The following is a 25,912-nucleotide window of genomic DNA, read 5'->3' as shown; positions in this document are numbered from 1 at the left end:
AAAAAATTAACTATTAGTCTTTTTTGGGAGGGGATAATAAAGAAGAAAGGGCACTAGATTTGACTAAGAAACCTTAGCAGAAGTGACTGTTCATAAAATGCCTGGAGTTTCTGGACCAAGCCATAGCCTTCAGCATCCAGATCATGCACACTAAGAGGGTCGGTCTGAGGCAGAGAGTTGGGGCATGTGGAAGGAGGAATTGGAAGAGAGCAGGTGTGTGAATTCACAGGAGAGATGTCACTGTTAAGAAATGCGAGTAAGAAAGACCTAAAGAGATCCCTAAGATGGGGGTTAAAAATAAAAGGGCAATACTACTATATTATGCACTTGAAGAATAAATGCTAGAGAGTAGATCTTAAATGTCTTCACCATAAAAAAGAAATGGTAACTATGTGATTAAATCAAGGTGTTTGCAACATGTAAGTGTATCTAATTAACATAATTCATATGTTAAGTTTACACAATGTTGTATGTCAATTATCTCAATAAAGCCAGGGGAGATATTTTTATTTATTTTTTATTCTGTTAAATGGGACTTCTTTTGTTGTTTGTTTACCATTTAAACCTTTTATTTTATATTGAAGTAGAGCAGATTACGGAGAAGGCAATGGGACCCACTCCAGTACTGTCGCCTGGAAAATCCCATGGACAGAGGAGCCTGGTGGGCTGCAGTCCATGGGGTCGCTAAGAGTTGGACACGACTGAGTGACTTCACTTTCACTTTTCACTTTCACGCACTGGAGAAGGAAATGGCCACCCACTCCAGTGCTCTTGCCTGGAGAATCCCAGGGACGGGGGAGCCTGGTGGGCCGCCGTCTTTGCGGTCGCACAGGGTCGGACACGACTGAGGTGACTTAGCAGCAGCAGAAGAGCAGACTAACAATGTTAATAGACTTAAGTGGACAGCAAAGGGATTCAGCCATACATATACATGTATCCACGGGGATATTTTTAAAATGAAAGGACCAATATTTTACACCTGCAATTGAAGAGGAAATGGGACGCTTGATAGCGAGAGGGTATTCAAAGCTCGGGAGAAGCCCCTGGAGTTCAGCCCCATTTATGTACCACATGTGCTTCTTTAAAGCTGTGTTTCCCAGAGCACATTTCACTAACCACCTGCATTAAACACCCACCTGGGGATACTTACTAACAGTGACGTTCCTGGACCCCACCCAAGTCCAAATGAGTTAGAATCTCAGGGAGGAGTTGGGGAAGGATCTGAATTTTAAATAAGTTGTACTAGGGATTCTCATGCTCACTAGAACTTTTGAGCTACCCCTTTAGAGTGACATATAAATCAAATTTTGTTAAATTAAACTGTGTGATAAATGCACTAAGAGGAACTGGATATTTAATGGAATCCTACAATGGATCCTTCGGTAAAAGAAGGAATCCTTTTAAAACTCAAATATCCACCACCTGTGTTTTTCAAATTTAAATATGTACTTATCAGGTTTTATTAAGCTACATATGTAGTTGCAGTCTTGTGATTCAAATAAAATGTACATATTTTTCAACTTATAAAAAATCTGAACTAGAAATATTAGGCCAGGATGTAACTCTGGGATCCTGATGAGTTGTAGGCAACAAAGCAAAACAGGCAGAAGTGTAACAGGAAACAGTACAAGACGGGGGAGAAAACATTTACCCGTGGTTTGAGTTTTATTTTGCTTTTTGAGAAGGGGATTTTAATCCACTTTCACGAGCTTTTACATTAAGTATCTCCTCTTATACAAATCTGCACCCGAAGACTGCAGAGTTAAGAACTGGAAACCAGGAATTTCAGAGAGTTTAGGTCTATTACGAAATTCTGTTTCTCCCCTTCCTTCCACTCCCAAACACTCCTACTTGCTGTAAAAAGACCTCAAGTCCTCACCAAGTGAATGGAAGAAATGACAATCAAACAAACGACTCCAGTACCTACTGTGTGTAAACACTGCATAAGGTGGTGAGACGCAAGCAAGTGTGGTACATAGTTGCCAACCTCTAAGAGTTCAGAGTCTAACTGGGAAGGTGTGTGCAGGTGTGTTTATACTTACACACACGTACACGTCATATATAGACATATATACACATAGTGGTACCTGACAATGAAGGATAGGGGTTAAGATCAAGGACTTCAGATTTGAATCACACCTTCGTTATTTTCTAGTTTGTGACACCAGGAAAGTTGCTAAACATCTCTGTTCCTTGACTTCCTATCTGTAAAATTTGGATAATTACCACGCCAAACCCAAAGCTTGGTTTGAGGATTAAATAAGCGAATGTATGTAAAGCAGCACCTGTACATGCTAAGGGCTACATAAGAGTTATTGTTGTTATTTTTAGGCTGTAAAAATATACTGACTTGTGAGACAGCATGAAGCACAGTAGGTGCTCAGTATGTATTTTGTGAGTGAATGAGGGATGAATGATAGGTAAGTGTCAAACGATTGATTCAGACAATAAGATATGTAAGGACTGTGAGGAGGGCCCTGGGTATGCAGCAAGAGTTTCTGGAGGAAGTGGGATTTAAAATGCATTTTGGAAGATGGTTTAGGATTGAGAGTGATGAAGGACATTCCAGGCACCACCACTAGCTCCCAAGACCACTAATTGCTTTTGTAAGGATTTTCCTGTCGCCTTTCCGGAACACCTAGAATACTGGCAGGCACATGGTAGGTATGCAACAGATGCTGTAAAAATAACAATGAACACATACAAATGGTTCACAGAAGGAAGAAGTGAAAGGTGATCTTAAGGACCATCGTATGAAGGCCTGGAGTTTCCAGGTTAAAGAGAAAGGACTTGATCTTGCAGCTGATGGGAGACACCGAGGGCTCATGGGCAGGAGAATGCCCTAGGGAAAATGACGTTGAGGAAGACTGCACTGGCAATGGTGTGGACAGGATGGATTAGAGAGAAAAAAAGACAGAGGCACAGAGATCCGTCATAGGCAGAGGGCCGAAATTAGTGTCGAGGCAGCAGGAAGGAAAAGGGGAAAAGGATTCAACAGGCTTTGGGTGACCGATGAGATGATTCAGGGGAGGAACGGATGGCAGACTGAGAGACGGCACTGTCAGAAACAGGAAGGTGGGATGGAGCTGGGAGATGGATCTGGAATGAGGGTGATAATGAATTCTGTTTTAGGCATGATAAGCTGAAGAAACAGACTCACTGAAGCAAAAAGTCTAAGGTGCATTTAACATTACAGGAGTAAGGTCTGCAAGAGAGTCAGGACAAATGTAAAAGTCTATCACCTCCCCTTCTTGGAAGCGAAGGGTCTGTGCCCATGTAAGTGAATGAAGCCTCAAATAAAAAGGGGCCAGAGCCCTGAGTCTTAATCTGGGAGGGATGGGGATTATTAAAGTATCCCAGAGTTTCTTTTTTTTTTTTTTCATGCATATTCCAACATTAAAGTAAAATTTTACATTCAAAAAGAAAAAGGGACTATATGGCTTTCCAATGTAGATACAGAAAAATAATGCTCAGAAAAAAAAAAAAAAGGCTTCACTGAGAAGGATATAATTAGCAAGGAAGGAAAGCAATCTATGCTAGCTGTGTGTTATGTGTGTGACTGATGAGAAAAAGAGGAGGGGGGCTTCTTGTTAATCTCGGAAACAGAAGGTCAGCCGCAGCCCCTCAGACCACACATCCAGCCCTGGCACTAGCACCTAGCTGGACTTGGAGCCTGGCATTTAATCCGAGCCTGATATTCAAGGGATGCTGAAAGACAAGACATGGGCTGGAACAGGGGGCTCAGGGAAGCAAAGGGGACCACCACGTTTTCCCAAAACAATCCCACCAACAGTTCCGGATTTCAACAGATCTTCAATAAAGCTCCGAAAGCCAACTCCATAAAATTTCATCTAAGGAGGGCAGGAAACAGGGAGTGGGCTAGGATGAGCCTTTGATCGTCAGAATATTGAGAATTTTCTATACAGAGTTCTTATGGAACTACAATGCCTTTAAAAAAAATAATTATAAAAATTAGAAAGCAACTGAAATGTCTTCTAGCTAGATGTCACATTCTGTCTAAGTGCTACCTAGCTGGGCTCAGGGACCCTTCTGGATCCCATGAAGATGTCTGATATCTTTCACTCTTTCTCCCTGGAGAAGGACATGGCAATTTCTAGTGCTGTCTATTTCGCCTTCTTGTGCCCGTCTATCTGTGGTTCACGGGCTTCCCAGGTGGCACGAGTGGTAAAGAACTCGCCTGCCAATGCAGGAGACACGGGTTCGATCCCTGGGTCAGGAAGATCCCTTGGAGGAGGGCATGGCAACCCACTCCAGTGTTCTTGCCTGGAGAAGCCCATGGACAGAGGAGTCTCGTGGGTCATGGTCCATGGGGTCAAGAACAAGAAGAGAATAAGATTGCCAATAGGTAGGACATACAAAGCTGAAAGTGCCTTACAACAAACTGCAAATCCTATGTAGATTACAGGCAAAACACACATATGGCCCTCTAAACTATGTTACACCTTTTGGGAAAATCCCTGTGGAGGTAGTTGCAGCTGGGGAGAATGGAATGGCTACAAAAGCAAAGTCATCTGTGAGCAGCTGTGGCCATTATGAAGACTGTCATGAAAATGACTAATATAGAGAATAGAGACCATTTACTGGAACAGGCGAGGAAGATGCACTGTTCAGGAGGCAGGCCAGAAGTGGAAGGTCTCCATCACTGAAGCTAATACTGTCTCCCCCTCAAACCTGTAATATCCCACTCCCCTCTGATGGTTTTTAATCCTCCTTCCTTCCTTCATTCTGGCTGAGTAATTGGAGAAAGTATTTCAGGGGAGGGAAGAAGTCATTCATGGGGGAGGAGAAAAGATTCGGGAAGGAAAAAAAGCAAGTTATCTCTGCCAAGACTTCTCTCTCATTCACTTGCAGGATAACTTTTCTCCCCCTGTAAAATCCACACATATCATCTCTTTTTCCATACTGAAGTGGAGAAATGAAATGTCACTAATTGCTGTAAGTGCCAAGTGCCAATGTTGAATTTTTATGAAGCGACGAGGACTTTTAAAAAGAGTAATTACATAAAATCAGAAGGTGATGGAAAGAGTCACCCGATGTTTCCGGAGGAGCTAAGGAGATGGTGAAGGTAGCAGGGGGTGGGGCTTGACAAAGGGAGAAGCCCCCAGTGACCCTCGTGTCTGTGGAGCGACCGTGAACTTGGAAAAGAGAGAAGGGGAAAGAAAAAAATACACATTGTAGCATGTTAAGGACTTTAAAAGAGAGGAAATTCAGTTAGCTTGGTAAAACGACAGAATTATAACAGTGGCTAGTATTTGCTGACTGTTTAACATATACCAGACATGCTAAGCGTCATGTCATTAAATACTTCTCTGTGGGAAAGGCATTGCTGTAATGTGGATTTTACAGGTAAGGAAGCTAAGACCTAGAGCCAAAATTCCACTACTTGTAGGCAGTGAAATGCGGACGGTAAACCAGCAGATGCATTCTCCAGGCTGGATAATAACTATGATAACTACTAGCCCTGGAGAAGGAAATGGCAACCCACTCCAGTATTCTTGCCTGGAAAATCCCATGGACGGAGGAGCCTTGTAGGCTGCAGTCCATGGGGTAGCCTACCCTGTCTTAATTCAGTGCCGGTGGAGGAGCAAGAAGATACATCTTGGACAATTCAGGACCAGAAAATAGCGACTGGACATGAATTCAACTTCGTTTATGATCCCGGTACAGCATGATTGAAAGAGCCCCCAGGTAACTGTTTTAAATAACTGGCCACCCTCTCCCTCTCCTCAATCTCCATCCCCAGCTTCTACTAAAATATGACGCTCTTCCCTTCCTGGGTCCTTTCTGGGGGTCATTAAGCCACTTCCCTCATTAAAATGCAAATCTGAACACAAACTGCTCTCAGGCTCCTGGGTCACTGCGCTGCCTTCTTCCTGAGGCCATCGGGAAGCCAAGCTTAAGCCCTTTCTTCAGAGACAGGACTGGCACAAGGACACGTGAGTAGGAAGGATGCAGACGTGCAGCCACGGGCTGAGGAAGTCTAGCACCCCGGGCAGGAGGGAGGAAACAGGGGAGAGGAGAAAGAAGCTCAAAGGAAGAGGCGGGGCCTGAAGGAAAACTCCACCCACTTCCACAGCCCTGTCTCAGACCAGGCCATCCCCAGGCAATTCCCCCGACCTGCGTCATGTCGTGACCTTCATCGTGGACTTCAGTTTCCTTGTCCCACCTGGGGTTGTCCAGTGGCTTACAGCAGAGCCTTGATCTGCTTAGCATTTTGACAAATGACTTGGCTGAGAACATCCATGACATGCTGTCTGGATGTTGTAATGAACCAAAGTGGAAAGGAACACCTAATTTGTTAGCCTTGACAATCAGGGTCCAAAAGATGTGAGTGGACAAAAGCAAAATTTAATTTTAAGGGGGTAAATAGAAATTGTGGCCCTTAAGCACAACTTCCCACACTCCCCACGAACCCTCAAAAAGATCACAAGTAAAAAGAAGGCCCAAGTTCCACTTCTTCTCAGCACTGACTACCAAACGTAGGGTCTGGGTTCAGACAACAGTGCCATTATCAGGAGGGCCATCAACGAGGCGGGAAGGTCCCTGGGAGAAGAATCGGATGGTAGGAGTTCCAAAAGCATGTCACACGCAGAATGGTTGAAGAACACCTGTGTACATCCCAAACAGGAAAGAGCTAGATGAGGACATGAGGGCCACCTTCAAACATTTTAAAAGTTGCACATGCAAGTTAAAGGAGCAAGCACATTCAGCAAGATGAGGGGGGAATGATAGGGGAAGCATCCCCTGCCAGAATGCCATAGAAGAGAGTCACAGTGGGGCTTTAGAAGATAACTACCAACTATTCCAACTCCAAGCCGTAGAGTTTCTATGAACCAAGATGACCTCTGAAGAGGCCAAGCAACTCCTTACTGAGATGAACCATATGAAACTGCTGATATTTGACTGGTTTTGACCTACAAAAATGACAATGTTCAGTGGTTCAAACTGCTACCCAGAGAACACCACCCCTAACCAAAAAGGTAGCCATGAAATGAGGCTTCGACAAATCACCCAACAGTAATCGTCAACTGACGCTGACGTTTGGGAAGACCAACCATTTACGTTCACGATGTCGGCTCTTCCACAAGCCTTGCACAATGCTCGGGCCGAAGTGGATAGTTGGGCTGGTGATGGTGATGGTTTCCAGAGGAACACCTACTGCTAGTTCTCCGGTGCAGGTGCCTCTGGGTCAGTCCTTCCCTGATGCCACCACGTTCCATCCTCGCCACTAAGCCCTGTGTAGGATGTCACTGAACTGGCTCACTCACTGTTTGCCTCCAGACCAACTTTGTTCATACAGCATGGTGCCTGGCCTGAACAGAAAACACTTCTTCAGAGGCATCCATGAGTCACCCCCGGCTCATCTGTATGGCATCACCAACGCCGGCAGCACCTTCCCAATCTAGTCTATCTGGGAGGGTTGGGGGCGGGCAGTGACCGAGGAGGGGTGGGGCTTCTTTTTCATGAATACCATGGAAGGAAGAGAGATAAAATCAAGCATGTCACCCTAAGGGTTAAAAGTGAAGTCGCTCAGTCATGTCTGACTCTTTGCAACCCCATGGACTGTATCCTACCAGGCTCCTCCGTCCATGGGATTTTCCAGGCAAGAGTACTGGAGTGGGTTGCCATTTCCTTCTCCAGGGGATCTTCCTGACCCAGGAATCAAACCCGGGTCTCCTGCTTTACCATCTAAGCCACCAAGGAAGCCGCTAGGGTTAAAGCATCAGCAATTATGGCTTCTAGAAAAAGACTTCCCAAAGAAGAGAAAGTCCTTGCTCTCCAAATGTTATAAACTTCTCTAAAATAGCTCTTTATTAAGAGTGACATGAAGCTGGAAAGGACTTCGGATATGTTAAATGAAATAACTGTGTCCAACTAGGCCACGGTGTGCTGGATTTTAAAAATCCAGGGATGAATTTGACAAAATCAAAGCATGGCCCCAAGTCTAAGTCAAATACACCAATTGCACACCTACAGAAAAGGGAAAAAAATGGCTTAGCAGCAGCACACATGAAACAGTAAAAGTTCTCAGTGACGTTAAGTTCAATTTAATACTACAGTCATTATATAAAAGTCAGGTCGTTAACAGATGTAGGAAGTCTAGAAAAAAGGAGCAATGTAACATGAACCAGTTGCAACATGCCCATGACCCTGTATGTGGTATGGGCAAGGATGCAAAGAAAACTGTTATTTTTCAGAGAACAATGACCTGGATGAAAGAACTTAAAACCCTTGTATGAGAAGGCCCAAAGAAACTAGAGATGTTTTGGCCTTTACAAAAGAAAATCCTTAAAGACAAAAGCCCTGTCTTCAAACACTGGGAGTGTAATTAGATCCATTCTGTGTGTCTCCAAAGGCTGGAAGCAATACAGGTGGTGAAAGCTACAGTGACTCAGAATAAAGAAGAGGTTGTGAACACTCAGTGCTGTTAGAACGGAATGGCTAAAGGAGCAATGAGTTTCTTGTCACTGCAGGGGTTCAGGTCTGAACGATCTCATATGGAAGAGAATCAAAAATCAGGTGCACAGAGAGCTCAGCAACTCTGGGTCCTTTCCATGTCTGAAATGCTGATTCTAACAGCAAAGTTCATGAGCGCATACAGAATGCCAGGTAGTGGGGGAGCAGGCATGGATAAGTCTCTGTTCTCAAGAGTATGCCTCTCCCTGTCCTTCTAGAGCCCACAGTGGCCAATGTGGACACGTGGGGGAGAAGAAACAGCTGGCTATTGAGCAGGGTATTATGAGGCAGGCTCTACTAGCTCCGTGATCTAAGGTGCCATGGGAACTCAGGCAAAGTGGGGATCACTCACCCCATTCTCCCATCTCCTAAACCTCCTCACTTCTCTTCATTTATGGGAGGTATACAATAGTGGTTAATACTGATGTTTTCAAGTCCCTTCACTTTCCTTGAAAACATGGTTTTCAAACTTTGGTCCTATCAGATCACCTGGGAGAAACGTCTTACTTCAGTTAGACTGGATCGCATTCATTAGCTTTCCAGGTGACTTTCTTTTAAATGTTTTATTATTTATTTGGCTGCACAGGGTCTTCATTGCAGCCGGCGGACTACTTAGCTACAGGGACTCAGTTCCCTGACCAAAGATGGAAACAGGACCCTCCACACTGCGAGTGCAGAGTCCTAGCCACTGGACACCCAGGGAAGTCCCCGGGTGGTTTTCATGTTTACCGTTACTCTAAATAATCCAAAATCTGAATTTAAACTCCAGCCCTGTCTCTTGCTAACTGGGATACTAAGCAAGTTAACTATTCTGTGCCTTTTCCTGTAAAATATCTGCAGCTCACATGTAAAATATCTTAGGATCACTGTGATAATCACACACAACCACATATAAAGAGCACGTCGCAGAGCTCATGGCACACGGGAAGGGCTGGAAAGCTTGTAGCCACTGCTGTCCTATTCAGGAGACTGGCATATCTAGGCCTTGTCACTTCCACACTCCACCCTCCCGTCTCTTGCCAACACCACTTCTCCAGGAAGCCGGCAGCTCCAGCAGACCGCCTGTCCAAGCATCCTCAGCTGCCTGCCTCCGTGGTCACGGTCAGCTAAGTGATCCCACAAGGGTACCCACTGTCCTCAACACTCAGCTGCCAATTCCTGAGGCCCAGCCCCACACACTGACTAGTTTAGCCCAAGTCCTTTCTAGACTTCTCGAGGCAGGTCGTCAGAATAAGAGGGTCTCCGAGGCTGCCATAAATATAGGCTGGGTGACTCAGCTGAGTTACATAGACGTTCTGGGGCCTCTGTTTTCTCTCCTACCCAAGAACTGGTCTAGAATAGCTTCTCTTTGGTCTCACCAATGGCATTTTGAGCAGCACAGTCTTCAAGTGAGACTCTCCCATATATTGCAGCACATTTAGCATTGATTGGCCCTTCCTCCTAAATGCCACCAATGGCTCCTCATCACTGGCACAGCAAATATCCATCCCACACCCGTGGCAGAGACACTGCTATCCCACTGAGACTACAGGATCGCTTCCAGGCCTTTTCCAGTTCTGACCCTGCCCCCAGAACAGAGAAACAAAGTGGCCCACAGCCAGCATGCCGGTGAGTCTGACTTGCCACGACAGTAAAGGAGGCGATTTTAAAAGACTCTACAAAGAGGCACCAGGGCCACATGATCTGCTTCTTCGAGTTAGCCGAAGCTGGAGGCACGCTGGGACGCGGCTCCTTACTCACACTTACTCATCAAGAACGGCCACGGGAGCCAAGGGGGTCTTCCCGGGCCCCAGCCGGGCAATTGGCTGGGAGCTGAGCGCTGTTAGCCCAGCCAAGGGCCCCTTTCCAACCCAATTACGCACAGCAGTGCTGGATTTCCTACAGCCTGCAGCCTCCACTGAGCAGAGCTCGAGAGATGGGCACTGAATAAACACAGAAGGCTGAGTTACCTTCTGTCTCAGGGTGAGCCCCAATAACAAGCAGCCTGTCTTTCAAAGGGACGTGGGGTAAAGCGAAAGCTGATTCTTGAGCACCTTCACTGGGAAAGCATTTATCCACGGCTAAGGTGTGCTGGCACTGTCCTAGGCCGAGACCAGACAGTACGGGAGTGTACCTTCGTGGGGCGAATGTTCTAGGTGGAACTCCATGTGAGACATCTCCAGAGCCAGACACATCAGCATTTGCATCCTGCTCCACCACTTTTCCCTGGGTGGGGCTGATGAGTTCGCATTCCTGACAGTCAGTTTATTCTTGGGTGAAGTGGGTCTAACAACAGAATCCTGGGCACGTCTAAAGGAATTAACCGAGAGATACGAAAACTTAGTACTTAAGTGCCCTGCTCAAAATACAAGCTCGATAAGTGTCAGATGTTTTTCCTAATAAATAAGAGAGAAAAGCAAACGGGACTGTTGCCCAAAGGAACAGGAAAGAAAAGAAAAAATATGCTGGGTAACACTGGAGTTGGGGACCGCCAGTCTTTGGTAACGGAAGAGATGGCATTTTCCTGAGTCCTTCTTCTCCCCACGGGGGCTCAGTCAGCTGGCCTAATCACAGATCCTCAGAATGGAAGAAGCATGAGAGGGCATTTGATTTAAAGAAGCCTGATACCCAGAGAGGCTAATGATTTACTAAGGCCACACAACTCCTGGGGAAAGCGAGAGAGGCAAAGAGAGTCAGACCGACAAAGCAGAGATCCCAGGCTGCATTTAAATCCTGATACCTGCCATACTTGCTTCTGGCCTGGGGCAAAGGATACAATGTTTTAAAGACCAATGTTCTTCATCTGTGAAGTGGTGGAGGCCTGGCACATGACAGACTCTCTCTACACATCAGTCCCCTTTCCACGCTCTTAACTGGGTGTCTTGGCCTCACTTGAAAGCAGTGGTGGCCGGGATCTAAGCTGGAGGGACCTCTTTACTGAAAACATAAAGAATAGGATGGATGTGAGACAGTGTGAGATGAGAAGACAGCAGTTTAGAGGGGTCTACAGACGAGATGGTTGGATGGCATCACTGACTCAATGGACGTGAGTTTGAGCGAACTCTGGAGATGGTGAAGGACAGGAAGCCTGGTGTGCTGCACTCCGTGGGGTCGCAGAGAGTCAGACACGACTGAGCGAATGAACAACACAGCTGAAGACGCATGCCTCCGAACAGAGAGGGGCACCCAGACACAGGCAGAAGAATGTTTTATTTTGGTTTAGACTTCTCTGAGCCTAAGTATTTTCAGTTGTAAAATGGAAACACATGTGGAAAGGATCAAGTGCGATAACTTGACAATAGTAGCTAATTTATACATTGCGTACTCTGTGCCAGGCACTGTTCTAAAGACTTGACTTGCTTGAGCTTATTTAATCTTCATAATAGTCCCATGAGATATAGGTATTTATTGTCCCCATTTTACAGACGAGGAATGTAGGGTCCACAAAGGAAAAGTTACCTGAACAGGCCATGCTGTGCTGGAATAGAGGCAGGGTGTCAACCTACCTCTGTCTCCAAGACTATGCCCCCTAAGCCAGAGGTAACAAACGTCCTCTGTAAAGGGCCAGATGGTAAATCTTTTAGGCTCTGCAGCTCAGAGAGCTGTGTCTACATCATAGCAGCTCCCTTCTGCTTTTGCAAAGCAGCTGCAGACAATACAGCAATGAACAAGTGGGCCTATGTTCCAAAAAACTTTGTAAACACTGACATTCGAATTTTATAAAAGTTTTGCATCACTAATTCTTCTTCTCCTGGTTGCTTTCAACTATTTAAAAAGTGGAAAATCATCCTTAACTCAAAGGCCATATGAAAGCAGGTAGCTATCTTGCCTCACATACATGAGAAGGGCCCAAACAGTGATGCGTGCAGCCCACGTGGTGGATCAGTGTCCATTCTCTTTCCCTAATCTTCTTCTTCTTAGTTCCTATCAACCCAGAAAGTGGATATTTTGCTCTGTCCCCAGCAGATGAAACCAGGAATAGGGCTTTAGCAAAGAGCACTGCACTTTCCTTAATAAATATGGCCCTGTTGGTCCCAAGGAGACTAGGGATTTTAGGTCAGTGTCTCTGCAGCTTTAATAGGCAGACTTCAGGGGCCTTGGTCAAAGGTACAGGCCTAGGGAGAGGCCTGAGATCCTGCCTTCTAACAGGCTCCTGGGTGAGGCTAATGCTACTGGGTCCATGGGTCGGGTCCCCTCTAGGAGCAGCCAGCTTTGACAGCAAACCCTCTGTGTCCATAAACACAGTCAGCTCTGTCAGGCACTGTCTTCTGCGAACAGCATCCCTCAGGCTGGATAAGGGGCTCCCTGGAGACACGGCAGGGTTCAGAACAAGTCAGCAGATCCCCTCTCCAAGGGCAGCAGTGCGATGACTTAAACGCAGGGAGGAAGACAAGGAGGGGCAGAGACGAAGAGCAAACACAGGGAGGCCTGAGCAAAGCCGTCAGCTGCTTCCGGCCACAGCTGACCAGGCCCCCCTGGCCCCGGCAGGCAGGTGCCCCTCCCCCCACACCTGCCAGGGCTCTGATGGACCGAGGCAAGAGGCCTATTTCCCTCATCAGGCCTCTGAATAACTAGGGCGCTTCCACAAGGTCACCGTCATTCATTTAAATTCCAGCTCTAATCAGCAGGCTGAGCCACAGAAATTATCCCTTCGGAGCAGAGATGCTGTCGGTGAAGCACTATAAACAGCCCACTCCCCCCGGTACCCCCCACCTGCCCCAGGGAGGGAGAGGACTCAAGCAACGGGTCTCCCATCCACAAGCCCCAGCCCTGTTTCCTGCCTCCGAGGTCCTCAGTCCACCCAGTCCTCTTCCTCACCTCCAAAGCACTTCCTCTCCCCTTGGCAGAGAGTTCTGGAACAACAGGAAGTGGGGAGAGGGTTGAGAGTTTGGCAGAGCTGGGAGGGCAGTCCAAAGACAAACCCTATTGGCCAGGCGCATTGGATCAGCATCTGATAGGAATCCCTTCAGGGTCACAGATGGGGTACGTGGCCTCGGAGATGTCACCCTCCCTGGGCCTCCGTCTCCTCCTCTGAAAAGTGAGAGAGTTGCAGTCCTCATATAGGATGCCCTTGGAGCTCTGACGTGTCTCAACACCCTGCAGACCCACAGTGCCCCTGGTGCTTGTGGCCATACTTTCTGCTCGAGAAATATTCCCGAGGTCCTCTTATGGTCCATGCACCACCGAGCAGAGGTGGGAATGCAAAAACGCCCGAGATGCACACATCTCTGCCTTGAAAATGCCAGAGTTTTTAAAGAAAAAGGGCGCAGGTTTTGGAGACAGATCTGAGATCCTGATTGGTCCTAGCAGCCGGCGACTGTGAGCAGTTACTGGACCTCTCTGCGTCTCCTCGTCTTCTCCTGGAGTGTGGACCCCGAGCCGGAGGGGCTGATGTGAAGAGTCAACCAAAGAATGTATGGCAGGCATCAGAGCTGCAGGTCCCTCCCCTCCTTCAGGTCAGCGCACCGCAAGCGCCTCTTGCCACTTCGTTATCTTGAACCTCCCTCCCAAGGACTAGGAGGAGGGGTGTGCATTTTCCCATATGGAAGTCCATCCGAATACCACCTGCCTCCTTCTCCTACCAGGACACTCTCTCTGAGTCCACAGCCCGTCTCCTGGACCTTAGGAGCAGTGCCAGGACCCTTCTCCAGCTGTATTTTACAGGAGGGTTACTTCTAACCAATCTCCTCATCATGTAGAATTAATCAATTAATCAATTGTCCCTTTATAGTCTTCCAGCGGCCCCTGGGTAAACAGTTACATTAGCTCATAAAATCCCCAATTTGTCTTCCTAAGGGGAAGGAGGAAAAAAAAATAAAATCAGAGAGCCACTAAAGGCCTCTTGTTTCAGAGCCACAGCCCCACTGGCTCCAGATTGCCTGGCCAGGCGCGCAGAGAGGCGGGAGGCGGCCCGCTGACCTCAGCCAGGGCCGGGAAGTGCAGGCTGCCTCCTGCCACCTCAAGGGCTGCAAGCGAAGTTTCTTGACCAGTGGTTTGCTTCTGGCTCAGAAACCACACACACACAAGGCCAACAGTCAGTAAGGAGGCAAAACTGGCAATCAGCTCTTGACACTTCAAGGGTAGAATGGAGAAGGGTCAGAATTAGGCTGGAATCCCCCACTTGGCCGGGGGACTCAGCTCAGGACTTCACCTCCTGGTCTCAACCCCCTCAACAGAAAAACGGGGTTCAGGCGATGTGCCTCAGAGGGTTATCAAGAGAACAAGATGAGATAGTGGCCGTGAGGCTGAGATAGTGCGGCGGTGTGCTAGCGATCGCTGCTATTTCTAAGGTAGGCTCACGGGTGACCTCTGCCCCTTTGGAGAGATGGAGGGGGCGCCAATGGGCCCACGGTGTTTCACCCCACCAGGGCCAGTGTGGCACCCTCTGTGAGAATTGGGGAAAGGTGTCCCGGGGTCAGAGGCTGCCCTCTGGGTGCAGGCGTGGCAAAATGCAGGTTGGGGTTTGGCCTCCACGCATTACCTGATGTGGGAGTGGCCATGCAGGACCTAAGACACACAGGTCTAAGTGAAGACCCTGGGTCATCTCTGCTGTGAGCCAGGAAGAGAAGCGGTTCAGCCAAGTGGCACTCAAAAAATGTTGGTGTTGGGCTTACTCCCTCATTTGAAGTATCCTAGAAAACATCAGCTTAGCAGAGCGACCTCCCTGGACCACCCTCTTTAAATCAGCAACTTCATTTTTACCTGCTTCATTTTTTCCCAAAGCACTCATTCCCCACCACCTGATGCAACAGATATGCTAATATATATACATGCACGCACACACACGCACGCACACACACACACACACACACACACACACACACATATTTTTAGTTCCTCATGCTATGCTGTCCTTAGTCGCTCAGCGTGTCTGACTCTTTGTGGAGAATCCTGGGGATTCTCCAGGCAAGAATACTGGAGTGGGTAGCCATACCCTCCTTCAGGGGATCGTCCCAACCCACGGATGGAATCCAGGTTTCCTTCATTGCATGTGGATTCTTTACCGTCTGACCCACCAGGGAAGTCCATGAGTACTGGAGTGGGTAGCCTATCCATTCTCCAGGGGATCTTCCAGACCCAGGAATCAAACTGGGGTCTCTTGCATTGCAGGCAGATTCTTTACCAGCTGAGCTACCAGGGAAGCCCTTTAGTTCCTTGTCTTCCTCTATCTATAGTAAAAGATCTATGAGGACAGGGATGATCTTCTTTTTTTTTTCACTGTTTCATCCCTAGTGCCTAGAACTGCGCCTGGTACATTGTAGGATCTTGATAAATACTAGGTTAGTGAGTGACTGAATTAAAATATTACTAAATAGAATAAAGTTAATGATATCTTCCTAGAAAATTCTGTCCTGTGCTCTGGTTCAAACTCTGCTTATTTCCAAAGGTGGGTGACAGGCAGAAGACAACAGAGGCAGGGAAACCCTATGTATTTGCTAGGGATGACAATATTATCCTTTTATGTTGTGTAAGATGGCATAGAGATCAATGATCAGAAGCGCCACTTAAGTCTGGGTGAATTTTTACATATTCAAAATCAATAAAGGATAAATTCCTTTGGAAAGGGTGCTACAGATAAAGTCACATTACCTCTGAGCAAAAATAAATGATAGTCCTATTAGGAGATACTTACGAGATCTTCAAGTGAAGAAATTCAGGGATGAGACCCCGCGTGTTCCAATGGAGTATGCATGGCTTTGCAGTTTGAAAGCCCCAAGTTCAAACTCCAGTCCTCTGACAAGCCCTATGATCTTGGACAAGCTGCTTAACCTGTCAGGCCCTGTATTTCCTTCACATTAAAATGTATTTAACAATACTTCTCCTGTATTGATGCTATGAGAATTAAATGTTAAAAAGATTAAATAAGAAAATATATGTGAAAATACCTAAGAAAGATGATACCCACTTCTTATTTGGTAGGGTTATTCTTCCTAACACAGAGTTCTATACCATTTAGGATGGTGGGAAACCACCAGAAGTCACCTAATAACCATTTATCTATAAATTGTTGTTCCTCTCATATGAGTCTATGTTTGTGTGTATCCATACATCTGTCTATAAACACACATTACTAACAATTAGGACTCTAGATGAATGTTCATTTGTCCATTGACGAAAATGACAAGAACTATTATTCTTTCTTCTACTTTTCACTCATTCATCCTTTTTTTTAAACAGTGAACATGTACTAGTTATATAACCATTAGGAAAAAATATTGCTTTTTCCATTGTGGAAAAGTAAAGTCATTTCTTAGAATATAAAGAAAGAAACCTTCTTTTACCCACATCATATTTTCCATGCTAAGTATGTCATATTTTCAACTTTTAACCACTTGAAACTATAAAATGGTAACTTAAAGATAAGTAGATTTTTGAAGACAAGGCAAAAATGCTTACTAAATTGGAGAATACATATTCTAACAATATATTTTTTTCAATATTTTCAAAAAATGCTCAATTTCCACTTCTTTTCTTCACCCAGAAATATTAATCAGAAGATAGCAATTGTATAAGCAAGGGAACCACATTCCTTTGGTTTGAAAATGGTTCTTCAAAGCCAATACAAATTCATCAATTGAAGGCATGTCTTATAAACCTAAATCAATGAAAATGCAATGCATTTAGATTTTTGCTCTATGTAGAGTCCCTAGAAAAAGGTCTCACTCAGAGTCAAACCATGCACAATCTGGCAGAGGGGAAATTTCCACAGCAGCTGTGCAAACACAAAGACTCACCTGGACCTTGACTGACATCTGTGGCAGCATTTTCAAAGGGAAGGAAACAGAGAGGAGAGAAAGAGAGAGAAAAAGGAGAAGAGTGTTAGCAACACACACACACAATGCAATGTGCCCTTGCATGACTATCAAGTTCATGCAAGACCCCAAAGATGCTCAGAGTCTGAGCATTCAGTTCTACCTTCACCCAGAAACCACCCATGCAAGCCGAGGGACCAAGCTCCCCTTCCACTATGCATGTATCAAGAGAGCTGAGCTTCACATCTGTCCGGAAAGACGTCCTCCGGGAATCAGATAGGGCTCCAAAGAGCCAAGCAGACCAGGGTCCTGTAAGAATATTGGTTAAAATATTCTGGTTGATTTCTGCATACCCACACCTGAGCAGTTTTCCTCCCCTCCGGATGCAGAACACTGGATGAGAAGTCAAGCAAGGTTTCTGCACAGAGAGAAAAACAGTGATAAACCACTCCCTCAAGGAACAAAGGAGAAGAGGTATAAGAATTAAGAGCAAGTTGCAGCGTCGTTCAGCTCACACGACTGAAGGACACAAGGTCACAAAACATTTATAATTCCCTCCCGACCCAGGATTCCCAGTGACCATTCTTCATCACAGACAGCGGTGTGTGTGCATGAAATCGCGTGTGAGTAGGTCATTTGCCACACAAATTGAAATTCTGCCTCTCCCTTTCATTTTTCTCCTTGCTTTTCACCCCATCATTAATGACAGGAATTGCCATTGGAAATCACTTCTGACAACTACAAATAAACATCCAGCTCTGGGAAGGTTGACATTTGAATTAAACCAATGAGCTTTCAAAAAATGAAGAACGGGTTCATACCCACCATCTCCATGAACACAATCTCCTCCTCCTCCCTTCAAATGTAAAACAGAATTATGCTGGGGAAGCCCAACCCAGAGCAGCCAAAGCCTTGTTGTTAATAGATTCCCTAGACCTGACCTGGTAAGAGAGCCTACAGCTCAGGAGAAGCAACGGGGCTACTTCAGGAAACCACTGGCCATCCAGGCCATCCTGGGTGACTCCCCTTAGAATCACTGACAATGGTGGGTCTGGAACATCCATAGGTGTTATCTAGTTTAATTCTTTTTCATTAAGATGGAGGAGGAAAGAGGTTGAGAGACTTGTCCAAGGTCACACAGCTAGTTCAGGGAACAGATCCTAGGAGAGGCCCTGGATCCCGTGAATCCCACCCAATCCAGACTTCATTCAATTGAAATCCAGGTCCCTCCAGGGTGCATGTGACTCCAATTCAGTATGCAAGCTCAAGTGAGCCCCTGAAGCCACAGGGAAGGAGGTGAGAGACTCCCAGATACCCTACGAGTGGGTCGCAGGTTATCCTATGTACCTCTAACTTGTGGCTAATCAGATTTGCTAAATTCCAGCAGGTTCTTTGGGCAACGGGTTCTTTAGGGCTTTTGCCCCCAGGAAAATCCAGGCACTGACCTAACCCACAGCAACAGCTGGGCATTTCTCCAGCCCACGCTCTGCATTTCCTGAAGACTGTATATTCCCAATGAAACTATAGAGAGCTCTGAATCATTCCTCAGCCACACCCCCTTCCAGGTTTTCTGGTGAGTTGTTAGATTTAGGGGTGGAGTAGCAGCAAGAAGGAAGAGGCAAAATAGAAGAGGTGGGAAGGGAACCATGCTGCATAAATAACTAAGCAAGGTCATTAACTGTGACTGATGGACTGCCCAGAACAGTGGTCACTAGAATACCCCGTTCATTAAACGGTAGAATTCGGTGGTGAAAGGGTCAACACTGTTATTCATGGAAACATGCTCCCTGAGGACACCAAGACCCAAGGGAGATAGGATATCTTGGAGCCCCAAAGTTCATTCAACACTAAATTGCCTATTTGGGCACCATAGTTACAATCCTAAATTACGGAGACAGATAGTCCAAGTTCAGATCCTGACCCACTCGATGACCTTGGGTCAATCATTGAACTTCTGAGTTGTTTTCTTCAGTTATAAAATGGGGAGATAACACAGCCTCCCTCATATAAGTGTTACTAGAATTAAAAAAGATTAAATACTTGTAAACCACTTAACTCAGGACAAGGCAAACACTGCATAAATGTTAACTGCGCTGATTGTTATCATTTTGAATTACCAGGGACAGAATTACCCAAAAAGGTTGACCAGATGGCTCCCTGGAAACATCAAGAGACCACAGGAATTACATTGTATTTTGTTTAGTGATTTGGGTTCAGCTCTTATGCTTGTGAATGAAGACCTTGCTGCAGCCCTCCCCTCCTGGATCTCTTTCCTCCCTCCCAATCCCCAGCAAGAAGTGGGTCAAAGGGGAGTTCAAAAATTCTAGGTGAGAAGAAGCAGGGATCAAAACAAATTCCTTTGTTATTTCTTTTGTTTTCCCTTGTGAAACCTTAATACGGCCCACTTCTAGTCCTGCACATAAAAAATACAGCATCCCTTCTTGCAAAAGAGGAGCAACAAGGCCACCAAGAAAAAACTCTTTAGCTGGGGGAGGAGGAGGGGTCAGGGTCCAAGCTCAGTTCTTGGCTGTGACACCACACTGGAGGCAGCCCTAAGAATATATGTCCAACTTGAAGAAAAGAGAGACACTTGTCACTGGCACTTGTTCCAAGAAGCAATGAGCAACCTGAATTCCTGCATTCGATTCTGACCAACAGAATGAAACAGCAAAGGTTTGGGCAGGCAGGGGCGGTGGTGGGAGAGGGGAATAGGGGGTGATTAGAACCTCAACAGTATCCATCTGCTATATGGTCCATCTAGCATCCTTTCCTCCTTCTTTTGGTAACAAGTCCCAACTGTCTTCTGGGAAACCTCGTTTCCCACCCTTAATCCCTGTGGTTTGGTAAAAGATGACCCCCACCCCCACCCAAGGGTAGGCATGCCATTCAGGCCAGGTCATAGGAATCAGCAGAGGGAAAAGGGGATTCACACCTGGATTACTGGGATTCGGGCTCAGGCTCTTCGGGTGGCAGGGACTTTGTGCCAGTTAGAGCTTTCTGCTTGTTCCTTATCTGTAAAGTGGGTGTGATAATAGTTCCTACCTCCCAGGATTGTGATGAGCAGCTCAGAGCAGTGCTTGGCCTGTTGAAAGCCCTCAGTCAGTGTCAGCAGGTAATACTACTACCTTCAAGGGTATTTTATCTTTCAAGCAAACTTTTCTGTGGACACACAGCAAGGAAGGCTGACCTTGGACCCAGCTGGGGTGTCAAATTCTATGCCTTGCGACCACCCCACTTCCAAGGTGATCATCACCAAAGCACCACCATCTGTCACTGCTATGGGTACACAGCCTGGAGTCTGTGTGTGAGGGAGCAACTTGGGGCCCCAGGATGGATCAGAGGAAACATACATATATGCAAACGTGTGTATCTCAATTTTTTTTGGTAGATAAGGAGTGGGGGCAAACGGCTGCAGAGAGGACAGTTGACAACCAGATGAGCTCGCTCTAGGAAAGGTGGCATCCTCTCCGGTGCCAGCACCCCCTCGGTTCCCTCCCACTGTTTTATTTCCTCACACTGCTGGGCCTGTAGTTTTCCAGAGCACCACTGCATTTAAATCTATATTCTATTTTCTCTCCTAGAAAATAGGTCAGACCCAAGGCAGAGTTCACCAGGTGGGGTCCCAAGAGGTTTGGCTGGGCCACGCCTCCAGGAACCTGGCTGGGCAGCCTGCCCCATGTTCCCCAAAGCTCCCCCAGGGGAGTGGGGTGGGGGGTTGGGAGGTATAAAAGCAGCAAGTGGGGGAATCTTGGACTTTTGCTCTTGAAATGATCTTGCCCAAATGAGAGGTGAGGTGGGAGGGCTCCCCCCACCATCGAGCTATTTTCTGCAACAGCAGCAGATGGAGGGTCCTTTCTTTCCCCTACCTGGTTACAAGAACCGGAGCTCCCCAAACTGCAGGAAAGTGTTTCCTTTGAACTTTAGAATAATCATGCTGAGCATATGCGCTTGTAGCTGAGATTATTGTTGAATATGCAGTAAGCGCCCGTGGGGGCACTCAGTACAGGTGGGCATCACCTCATTTATTTCTTCCCTGGTTGTAATGCCAGAGAGAGTGAGTGAAGGGAGGCAGTGGCTTTCAAATCCTTCCTCTCCTGTGCCTCGCCCATCCCTGGTTTGAGCATGGCAGCCCAAAGAGCGATGGCCCCAGGCTGGACCAGGATCCTTTTCATCAAGATCCCCCGCCCCCAACTATTTCTCAAGCACCTGGAACGCACTAAGGTCAGTGTGAGTGCTAGAGCTTAGAAGCTGGAGAACGGAGGTGCCATTTACAGGGGCCGAGCTTCAGCGCCCTTGTCAAACAGCGTAAGTAACTAACATGAATTGAAGAGGTCCTGCCTACAGCCTATGAATTTGTTATTCCTCTGCCTGTCTGAATAGTCTTTGTCAGACATGGCTAAGACTTCCTCACTTTCTTCAGATATCAGTTCAAATGTTACTTCTTAGAAGGATATTCTTTAACCACCTTCTCTAAAATAGAAAGCCTCCTCTTCCATTTATGCTTTGCTTTTTTCTTATGGCACTAATCACTGGCTGAGTGCCAAAGAATTGATGCTTTTGAACTAGAGTGCTGGAGAAGACTCTTCAGAGTCCCTTGGACTGCAAGGAGATCGAATCACTCAATCCCAAAGGAAATAAGCCCTGAATATTCATTGAAAAGACTGATGCTGAAGCTGAAGCTCCAATACTTTGGCCACCTGATGCGATGAGCTGACTCACTGGAAAAGATCCTGATGCTGGGAGAGATTGAAGGCAGGAGGAGAAGGGGATGACAGAGGATGAGATGGTTGGATGACATCACTGACTCAATGGACATGAATTTAGGCAAACTCAGGGAGACAGTGAAGGACAGGGAAGCCTGGTGGGCTGCAGCTCGTGGGGTCACAAAGAGTTGGACACAACTGAGCAACAGAAAACAACAACTATTTGACATCACTGGGTGGGTCTGTTTTCATTGTTTATATCCCCCTTAGGATACAAGTTTCATGGGAGCTATATTATCTATTTCATTCACTGCTTGTGTCCCAAGTGTTTAACGAGGATCTGGTCTACAATATGTGCTCTGCAATATGCTTTGAATGGTGACTGGATCATCTCAATTGATACAACTCACTGAGATGGATATTATTGGTATCTTCATTTACACTTGAGGAAATTGAGGCTCAGAGAAGTTAAGGTACACGACTACAGATAAAAAGTCAGAGCTGGGACTGGACTCTGGTTCTGTTTTAATGCTCTTACTCTGTTAAGAACACTGTTTTCTTCCATGCTGGCCTTATCATCAGGTGAGTGATCTCCATATAGTAACAAAGATGGAATTTGGCAATTCTGGAGAAAAGAGAGCAGCCTATTTCCTGGAGCATGCGTGCTCAGTCACTTCAGCCATGTCTGACTCTTTGCGATTCCATGGATTGTAAGCCGCCAACCTCCACTGTCCATGGGGATTCTCCAGGCAAGAATAATGGAGTGGGTTGTCATGCCTTCTTCGGGGAATCTTCTCAACCCAGGGATTGAAATGGCATCTCTTCTGTCTCCTGCATTGGCAGGTGGGTTCATTACCACTGGCACCACCTGGGAATCTATTTCCTGGTAAATGCTAGTAAAATTCCCTGGGAAGACTCTCATCGATTTGGTTTATGTCACAAGTCCATTCCTGAGTCAATTGCTGTGTCCAGCATCACACGTCAGAGGATGAATTTCAGGCTGTAATGGGATCATGCCTGTATGTCCCTGGCACAGAGCAATACTAATCATAATAAAGTTCACATTCATTGAGGATTCTCTGTGCGCTGGGTGCTGTCCTAAGTGCTTGATACACATCTTATGTAATTTTTGCCACAACCCTAACAGGTAGGAACATTATTCATCCCATTTTACAGATGAGGAAACTAAGACCCAGTGAAGAGGCTCCATCATTTATTCATACCTCTCATACTCAGAGTGCCACATCAGAAAAGAGTCAATCTCTATTTCTGAATAAAAGAACAAACCAGGACAGTTACCATCTAACCTATCAAGCCATAAATTAGGGATAAGAGTATTGGGTATCTCACAAGAATGAGAAAAAGGCATAGCCCAGGTAGAAGGAAGGGTCAAGTGCAGTATGACCATAGGCCTGGACACTTTCCAGGGGTCTGCTCTGGCCATTCTGCAGACACAGCCCACCCCATGAACTGAGACGTCCTCAGGGTCAGCTGAACTCCCTGCCTCCAGAACCAGTAACACCTGCCACTAACCCCCTTGTAAAGAACACTCAGGTACTCTGAACCCTTTGTGCAACCTGCCCCAAATCCACTCGGGCCTCTTCCCTGGGTCCACTCTCCCAAAAGCAGTGCCGTCCACTGATTCGTCCACTCTCGTGTCAAGAAACGGCCAAGGGGAAGCCGTCTACAGGAGCTGTGGACTTTTATAGGCTGGGGCACCCACAAAGTGCACAGGGGTCTTTGTGGTGAGGGCAGCGGAGAGAAGGGAGGCTGACCACTGGGTCTCCATGTGTATTCTTATCCCAGGCCCACCAACATCGGGCAGGTTTTCAACTCAGGATTACAACCAACTTAACATTAGGAGGAAAAAAAAATTGCTTTAAGGTAAAGACAGCATCTCCCCAATAGCCTATCTTTTCTTGCCCCTGGAGAGAATGAGCATAAGTGTCTTCCCTCTGCTTCAGGAATAAATATACAGAAGGGTTTTTTTGTTTTTTGTGTGTGTTTTTTTAAGTTGAGCGCTAAAGCAAACTTCCAGCAGCGAAGAGGCTGGGTTTCCTGCATCCTGGGGCTCTTTCCGGCTCTCGGTGTCTGAGCTCTTCAAACACAGGAAGAGTTGTCTCTCCACAAAAGGCCAGGTGGTGTTAGCTTCATCCCCGACACAGTGCCCACTTATCCGCCTTTGTAGAAGCCGGAGCCCTCCCAAGCCCTGGTGCTGTTTGCTTTTGTTCCTTGATGCTAATAACTCCAGATTGCAAGATGGAGCGCAGGGGTAGCTGCTGTGTCAGGCGCTAGCGGGCCTGGGAAGGCAGAGGCAGGGAGAGGAGGAGGAGGAGGAGAGGCAGGAAGGAAGAAGGAGGGCCTTCCCATGGGCCAGGTCACCGCTACGCCCGAACACCTTAGGGGCCGCCACACCTTGTAGAGGCTGTGGCTGGAGGAGCCTGAGCTTGACTGACAGGTGGGAGGAGAGGGAATTTCCTCGTTATAGAGACAGCGGGAGATCAAACGGAGGTTTGTTCGTTATGCGTGTGTGCGTGTTAATGCTTTAGAGGTTCTGAGTGCAGACATGGGGGTAAAGCCATCTGGGGTTTAAATCCCGTCTTTGCTGTATGTTATTCCAAATATTTGTGTTCAGTTTCTTCCTGTACCTTCCTCTTCAGCCACGTGGGAATAATGGCAGTCAACTCAGCTCTGCTAGAAGCACCCACGCACGCCTAGAAGTCACGTGCTATGCAACATCATGCAGTTAGGAACCACAGGGCTTGTAGGGAAACAGGATCGGGGCCCAGTGCCCCCAGACTTCATCAGCAACACATAAGGAAAGACAGGAACCCGCTCTACACGTGTTAAATGGTTAAGGAATGCGTAAACAATACAGTGAGTATAGCACTTGGGAAAGACCTGGGATTGCTTCTGGAAGTGGGAAGCTTGAAAGCTGCTTTGAAGTAATGCCAGAAGGATCACCTGAGACTGGACAGGAAGTTGTAACCGCAGATGTGGAGGGGCGTGGCTCATAACACACCTGGTAACTGAAGCAGCTGGCACGTGTTGGGGTGTTTGCGTTCCTACACAGCTTAGTTCAGTGGGCTGCAGTTTTCAGCCTTCACCTCAAGTTTCTCACGGGCAAAATCATGCATAAGCAAAAGCAAAATTATTATGCTCAAATCGTTCCCTAATATATCAATCGCATTGGAACAAATTTGCATTTTCAAAACAAGCATTATAGCAGAACTGACTGTACTTAATTTAAATGACTGCTACGAAGACCAAATGAGATGATCCATACAAAATGCTCAGCACAATAGCACAATGCCAGGCACAGAGTAAACATTCAATAAACACTCACTGAAACTATTATTACTCACATCCCTGCTGGCTTGTTGATACCTCCCCTGGTAAACTGAAAGTATCAGGTTGAGCATCTATCAAGTTGCTTCAGCCTTGCAACAAAAGGCATCTCTAGCTAACTCCTACTCCCCACCTGAGATCATGAGGTTGGCATCTGCAACAGGCTCCCACCTAACGAGACATGCATTTTAGAAAAGTCTTCATATCAGACGGACACTGCTAGGGACAGTATCCAAATGCCAGTTTCTCAGGTAAAGAAACGGTTGCTGTCCTCCCCAAATAAGCAAGACCCACAGGGAGAAGAGTACCCACTTGGGTCTCTGAGAACACCAGGAAATCAAAGGAGTAACTGACCCACATGAGAGGATAGCCCATCATCTGGTAGGACAGAGAAGAGTATATCCAGGAGGGGAAGAAATTAGTCAATTCTCACGTTAGAAAAACCACCTCGGTGCAGACATTTTCAATCTCCCTGCCTCCTACAGAGAGGACAGGGGTTAAAAGGCAGGTTCTATAGCCAGCGGGCTTTCCAGGTGGCTCAGACAGTAAAGAATCTGCCTGCAGTGCAGGAGACCCGGGTTCAATCCCTGGGCCAGGAAGTTCCCCTGGAGAAGGGAATGGCAGCCCATTCCAGCATTCTTGCCTGGAGAA

The 25,912-nt window shown here is 46.6% G+C and overlaps 1 protein-coding gene across 3 annotated transcripts in view; it reads right to left on the bottom strand.

Moving 5' to 3' along the window:
- The window catches only part of NRXN3 (neurexin 3), a 1,687,603-nt gene that overhangs the window by 1,632,702 nt on the left and 28,989 nt on the right, over positions 1–25,912 (bottom strand). For all 3 annotated transcript variants that reach the window (XM_065940342.1, XM_065940340.1, XM_065940341.1), the window contains exon 2: positions 17,193–17,210. In XM_065940342.1, the coding sequence (XP_065796414.1) occupies positions 17,193–17,210 (18 nt within the window). The remainder of the gene's footprint in view (positions 1–17,192; positions 17,211–25,912) is intronic.

Source organism: Muntiacus reevesi, chromosome 7, assembly GCF_963930625.1.
Source record: "Muntiacus reevesi chromosome 7, mMunRee1.1, whole genome shotgun sequence".
In the NCBI taxonomy this organism is placed as follows: Eukaryota; Metazoa; Chordata; class Mammalia; order Artiodactyla; family Cervidae; genus Muntiacus; species Muntiacus reevesi.
The sequence above is the reverse complement of the archived record's forward strand: the minus strand, read 5'-3'. Positions and strand labels throughout refer to the sequence as shown.